Source organism: Palaemon carinicauda, chromosome 22 (assembly GCF_036898095.1).
Source record: "Palaemon carinicauda isolate YSFRI2023 chromosome 22, ASM3689809v2, whole genome shotgun sequence".
Classification (NCBI taxonomy): domain Eukaryota; kingdom Metazoa; phylum Arthropoda; class Malacostraca; order Decapoda; family Palaemonidae; genus Palaemon; species Palaemon carinicauda.
The window spans coordinates 7,618,872-7,625,636 of record NC_090746.1 but is presented as its reverse complement, the minus strand read 5'-3'; the positions used below and the strand labels follow the sequence as shown (position 1 = coordinate 7,625,636).

Genomic DNA, 6,765 nt, shown 5'->3' with positions numbered 1-6,765 from the left:
ACAAAAATACCTCCAATCATTTAGAACCGAGAAATGAAATTAAAGTATTTTTTTTTCACTAATTTAACGATTAACTATTGCGAATAAGTGCATACATACTCGGGATCTGTTGTACGTGCACATTTTTGCATGTGTCCAATACATGCTGCGGTAATTAGAGTAGAACAAAATGTTTCATAAAGACAAATATATGAATAATCTAGAAGAGAATTAATAAAAAAAACTCTCAAAGCTGTAAAAAGGGTAAAAATAATTTAACAAACAAATGCTGTTGTTTTTGCCATTCAGGGAGTAAATTTTATAAGTCAATTCAAATACCAATTTCAAGGTTAGATTTGCTTTTTTTAAAGAAGCTCGGATGAACAAATATCGACTGGAGAGCATTAATAAATACTAGAGCTGAGAGAGAGAGAGAGAGAGAGAGAGAGAGAGAGAGAGAGAGAGAGAGAGAGAGAGAGAGAGAGAGAGAGAGAGAGAGAGAGAGAAGATTCAAAGTCGTTTCAGTTTAGATTTGGTTTTGTGAAAGAAGTTTAGATAAACAAATAGCGACTGGAGATCATTAATAGATACTAGAGTTACAAGAGAGAGAGAGAGAGAGAGAGAGAGAGAGAGAGAGAGAGAGAGAGAGAGAGAGAGAGAGAGAGAGAGAGAGAGAGAGAGAGAGAGAGAATGAAGATTTAAGTTGTTTCAGATCAAAAATCAGTTTAGATTTGCTCTTGTGAAAGAAGCACAGGTAAACGAATATCGACTGATCATTAATAAATACGAGAGAGAGAGAGAGAGAGAGAGAGAGAGAGAGAGAGAGAGAGAGAGAGAGAGAGAGAGAGAGAGAGAGAAGATTTAAAGTCGTTTCAGTTTAGATTTTCCCCTGTGGAAGGAGCTCAGATAAACCACTGGAGGTCATTAATAGATACGAGAGAGAGAGAGAGAGAGAGAGAGAGAGAGAGAGAGAGAGAGAGAGAGAGAGAGAGAGAGAGAGTGGGGGGGGGGCATATATTAATGCCTTTCACTTTAGGCGTAGCTAATGTGAGAGTCTGTGGGTTCGGGATCCTTATAAATATTTTCGTTCAAGGAATAGAATGAAACAGCTCGATTGCAATCCACGTTGAACCAAAGGTCACAGATGAAGTATTCCTGGTTGAACACTGTACCGTTGGGACACAGGAACGAATGGACCGTACCGTCGTGCAGACACATGTGGTACACCTGTTGGCAGAGAAAGTTATGTTAAGTCATGAGCTGTGTAACTTTTGGGTGTATTACAAATTGTACAAACACAGCGTACACGCGAAAGTACTTATTAAGTTATGAACGTAAGCAGAAATACCGTTTTGTTAACGAAAAATTATGAATTTACTGTTTCTTTTCATAGTAGGGGGCCAATTGCAGTTTTATATTATTACTTGCTAAGCTACAGCCCTAGTTGGGAAATCAAGATGCTATAAGCCCTTGGGCTCCAATAGGGAAAATAGCCCAGTGAGGAAAGAAAACAATGAAAATTATGTTTTAAGAAGAGTAAAATCAAAATAAATATTTCTTATATAAACTATGAAAACTAACAAAACAAGAGGAGGGGAAATTAGATAAAATAGTGTGGCTGATGTACCCTCAAGCAAGAGAACTCTAACTTCAACGTGCACTTTATAGAAGTCTCGAATGAAATTCTTAATATTTCCCCATTTTTCATGACCAAATAAATTCCTATAAAGATTTCACTGTTCCCCTTGTAAATAAATACTGCGGGCTTTCGAAAGTATTTTACCTAAAAAAAAAAAGGCAAAGATATGGAAAGGTTGAAAATATGAGGATTGGTTAGGCGTCCCACCCAAAGAGGAAGGGGTGAAGGTAGAAACAGGAACTTTCATCGACGACACAATGGCAATAAGGAAAGGCATGTGGCAAGTCTTCTTCGGTCGTGGGAATCCTGTGGGAACCTGCGTGCGCTGATGAGGCAGCCTCTCTTGACCTCTGGCAGAGGCAGCGTCAGGGACGTGAGATACAGTGAAAGTGATGTTCAAACATGAATGAAATCACAGAGGAAGTGGAGAGGGGGTTAATAAAGAGGATAATTTTGATGAATGGCTTTGGTACAGTCGTCTGTCAGTACAGAGACGTACGGACATGTATATAACAGAGATAAGGACAGAGGAAGGCAGAGAAAGGTATGATGAAGAATACAGTGTCATGATCCGTGAAGCATTCTCTGGTATGAGATAATGCAGGGGAAAGAGTAAATGAGATGTGTTTAGGAGAGGAAGAATTCGAGGGTGCCAAAAATGTTTTCGCTTTGAAAATTGATCGTCAAATACCTTACCTTTTTAAAAAATATCAGTTAAATATATTTCTGTCTTTAAACTTCTATATATTAAAAGAATACTGTTTTATATTGCCTTACACGAATCAAAATATGTTTGCACCATCTTCATTATTCAAGGGCTTATTTCTATTAGTTTTTTCGGTATATTACTGAGAAGTGAAAACTAATATATTATTACATCACGACATGGTTAATGAACTAACGTTGTTCTCAAATGCTATCCTGTCTCCCCAGAGAAACTAGGATTCAAAGTTTTGGAAATTTCACTTCATCAAGAGCTAAACAATTGTCCAGCTAAAAACATGAAAATAGAGATATTGGGATTTCAAAAATCATTAGTTTTAGTTATTAAGAAACCCATCCTTTCGAAATTTAAGGGTCAAAAGATATACTACAATATACCGTAATAGGTAAAAATTATAAGTATATTGAGGAGAGGAAACGTGATATTAACTAAACGAACATATTTTGAGTAGAATGGCATCATGAAGTCATTGCATAACTGTTTAAAGGTTTAAAGGTCGTTCATGAATGGCAGAGGTAAGGGACAGTGACATTTCACTACCAAGCAGGACAATGACCTAGAGACTGACCATATTTATATATGATCAGTACACAATCCCCCTCTCCACCCAAGCTAGGACCAAGGAGGGCCAGGCAATGACTGCTGATGACTCAGCAGATAGACCAATAGGCTCCTCCAACCCTTCCCCATCCTTAGCTCACAAGGATGGTGAGGTTGGTTTGACCAAAGAAACTTTCGAGTTCGAGCGGGACTCGAACCCCAGTCTGGCATTCACGAGTCAGGGACGTTACCACATCGGCCTCCACATTAGGTAAATGCCCTACCTGGCAAGCAGCATCGGGATCGGCGTAAATGCCAGGCAAGAGTGACTGGCAGGAGAACTTGGTACTGGGCACCGAGTGGAGTGTTGGGTAGTCCTGTCCAGCTACTCCGAAGATGCAGTCGGCATCTGGGTCGTTCTCCGAAGACTGGCATCGGTAGTCGTACACTTGCTGTGTAAAAAGAAAAAAAAAAGATTGGAATGAGAGAAGGGAATGCAACAGTAAAATTATTTGGGTTAACAAGTCATTCTCATCATTATCATCATTACTATCTTCAGGGTACACTCGGGCACACTGTTCTGTCTTATTTCTCTTACTTTTGTTTTTTTCAAAGTTTTTATTATAATTTATATATGAAAGATTAATTTAATGTTGTTACTATTCTTAAAATAATTTACTATTTGTTAATTACTTCTCTTGTAGTTTATTTATTTCCTTATTTCCTTTCCTCACTGGCCTATTTTTCCTGTTGGAGCCCTTGGGCTTAAAGTATCTTGCTTTTCCAACCAGGGTTGTAGCTAAGCAAGTAATAATAATAATAATGATAATAATAATAATAATAATAATAGCTGAGCTACAACCCTAGTTGGAAAAACAGGTTGCTATAAACCCAAGGTATCCAACAGGGAAAAATATCCCAGTTGGGAAAGGAAATAAGGATATAAATAAACTATAAGCGATGCAATAAACAACTAAAATAAAATATTCTAAGAATAGTATCAACATTAAAATAGATCTTTCATGCATAAATTATAAAAACGTCAAAACATAGAGTAAGGGAAATAAGAAAGAATAGTGTGCCCTAGTGTAACCTCAAGCAAGAGTTGTAATACTCCTATCATTTTGTTATTGTCAGATCAATATGAAATTGTAATATATAAGAAAAATAAATTCCTGTCCAATTTCCAAAGTAGCTAAGTTCAATAATACGTATTTTTTTTTTTTTCATGGACCCCAAATAATATAGTACTACTCTTATTTCAAGGGAGTTAATCCTTCAAATACCAATTGGGCTGTACCTTCATTAAAATGTTATGATCAGTTTGTTCCATAAAAATTTCGGTTTAGAATGTGAAAAATGCTGCTTGGTTTATAGCATCGGTATCATTTTAACCATTGCTTTTCATTCAATGCCTTATAGATAAAGTGGAAAATGTAGGAATGAAACAATTTCTTGGAGGACAAAGGGAGAAAGCTGTAAATATTCAGCATTATTGGAGCTAGCATAAGAATGCCAAGAACATAACCAATATCAAGAAAACTTCGATCTATCCCTGCTTTAGCCAAGTATGTGCTGAGAAAGTAAAACAAAAATTGAAATCGATATTCAGGATGAATGCCATGTGACCATAAAATCATTCCAATGTGCCACCTTTCAATAGATAATGGGACAGAGAAAGTGACCAGATTACTCAGAATCCTCTGCAGCTTCCTTTCAGATGGCATAGACAGCGCAGGATGTCGTAGGATGCGGTCGAAAAAATTCAAGTCTGATATTTTAGCCCAAAGCTATTTGAAATCTGCAGTAGGTGTTGAAAATATTTTTAAAACGTTCATAAATATGACTAGAAGGTAAAATTAGGTTAGAAATTGTAAATTTATCCTTTCTATAGCCTCTGTACCATGGTCTTCCACTCTATTGGGTTTGAGTTCTCTTGCTTGAGGGTACACTTTGTCACACTGTTCTATCTAATTTTTCTTCCTCTTGTTTTGCTAAAGTTTTTTTATAGTTTATATAGGAAATGTTTATTTCAACGTTGTTACTATCCTTAAAGTATTCAATTTTTCCTTGTCTCCTTCCCTCATTGGGCTAATTCCCTGTTGGGGCCATGGGCTTATAGCATCCTGCTTTTCGATCTATGGTTGTAGCTTAGCATTCAACATTTCATACCACATATTGGTCGTTTGTCAAATTCACACTATCAAAGCACTTTGAGAACAAGAAAGACTTCAGTTTCCTCTTGAAAGCCTTAATATCTTCAGTCTTCCGAATGTGTAGTGGTTGCTTGTTGTATAGTCTCGGGGTCGCATATTTAAAACTTTTTTATCTGTAGCTATTGTTGCACAAATGAAATGTTCAAATTGGATTCATTGGTCAATATTATAATTCAGTGAATGAGTTTGAAATAAAATTAGATTACAATGTTGTCTTATTTTCATTGATCTTTAAATTCCATCATTGGTACGAATTGCCTAAATTTATAAGTGTTCCATCAGTCGATATTAAAGTTAAATTGTGATCCGTGTTTTATTTAATAAATAAAAAAATCGTAATTTCAAAATTATATTATATAGCTATTCATAAAACAAAACATGGGCTTCCATTTAGGAGTACCAATAGTATTGGAAATATTTTACTCGCAGTTTTATGAATTTTCACCAGTTATAACTACATGCATAAATTTAATAATGAGATTCTTTTAATCATTAAAGGAACTCTGATTTAAACTTTATTAATAAAGTCAGTTTAGATTTTTCATAATTCTGGCCACCCTCTCCATTCGGATCTTACAGCCTTGCCTTCTTCATCATAAGGCTCAATACTACGCAGTATACTAGAAGTTTTATTCCATCTGTAACCAGATTGTGGAATTGTGGAATGATCATCCTAATCAGGCAGTTGAACTGGTGGAAATTCAAAAGTTGAAACTAGAAGAAAATGTTTTTTATGTTGAATAGGCGGGCCATGAGTCTGTCTTCATATCTTAGATATGATGCTATGTGATATATATATATATATATATATATATATATATATATATATATATATATATATATATATATATATATATATATATACATATATATATATAGTGTGTGTATATCATATATATTTATATATATGTATATACATTATATATATTTATATATGCATGTATATATATACATATATATATATATATATATATATATATATATATATATATATATGTGTGTGTGTGTGTATATATATATATATTATATATATATATATATATATATATCATATATATATATAAATGTATATATATACACATTTATATACATTTATATATAAATATATATGATATATATACATATATATATAAATAAATATATAAATATATATGATATATATATACACATACACACACACATATATATATATATATATATATATATATATATATATATATATATATATATATATATATACACATATATGTATACACATATATATATACACAGAAGTTTTACTCTTTTTCCGTGACATATGGCCAACTCCAGAAATCCACTTAAGCAATCGAGGAAAATGCAATATCATCTTATTCTACTTTTTCTCTGGTTTCTACCTAATTACAGACCGTGCTTGCAATTTGTGATAATTATCTTTTCACTTGCGTCCTTTGTGGAGGATTATTCTTTGGTCTAATATGGTAAAATTAGTAAAAGGTGCTCTGGAACTAGGAAAGATTAACAACATTAGTTAACCAAGAACATTATTAAAGATTTAAGAATCTCGTGGTTGCTGACTCCCCTGAAGGTTCAATGGGGTTTTTTTATAATTAGAAATGTGACGTTCAAACTCTTTGTTTTTAGCTTTTTTCCCTAACTCTTTTTCCAAGATGAAATGTTTCAAATCC

The 6,765-nt window shown here is 33.9% G+C and overlaps 1 protein-coding gene across 1 annotated transcript in view; it reads right to left on the bottom strand.

The window, feature by feature from the left end:
- Positions 1 to 598: 598 nt before the first annotated feature.
- The window catches only part of LOC137615785 (U-scoloptoxin(01)-Er1a-like), a 38,396-nt gene continuing 32,229 nt past the window's right edge, over positions 599 to 6,765 (bottom strand). The window contains exons 4-5 of the mRNA XM_068345481.1: positions 3,167 to 3,334; positions 599 to 1,206 (exon numbers count right to left, since the gene is read on the bottom strand). Coding sequence (XP_068201582.1) covers positions 1,012 to 1,206; positions 3,167 to 3,334 — 363 coding nt within the window. The 3' untranslated portion in view covers positions 599 to 1,011. The remainder of the gene's footprint in view (positions 1,207 to 3,166; positions 3,335 to 6,765) is intronic.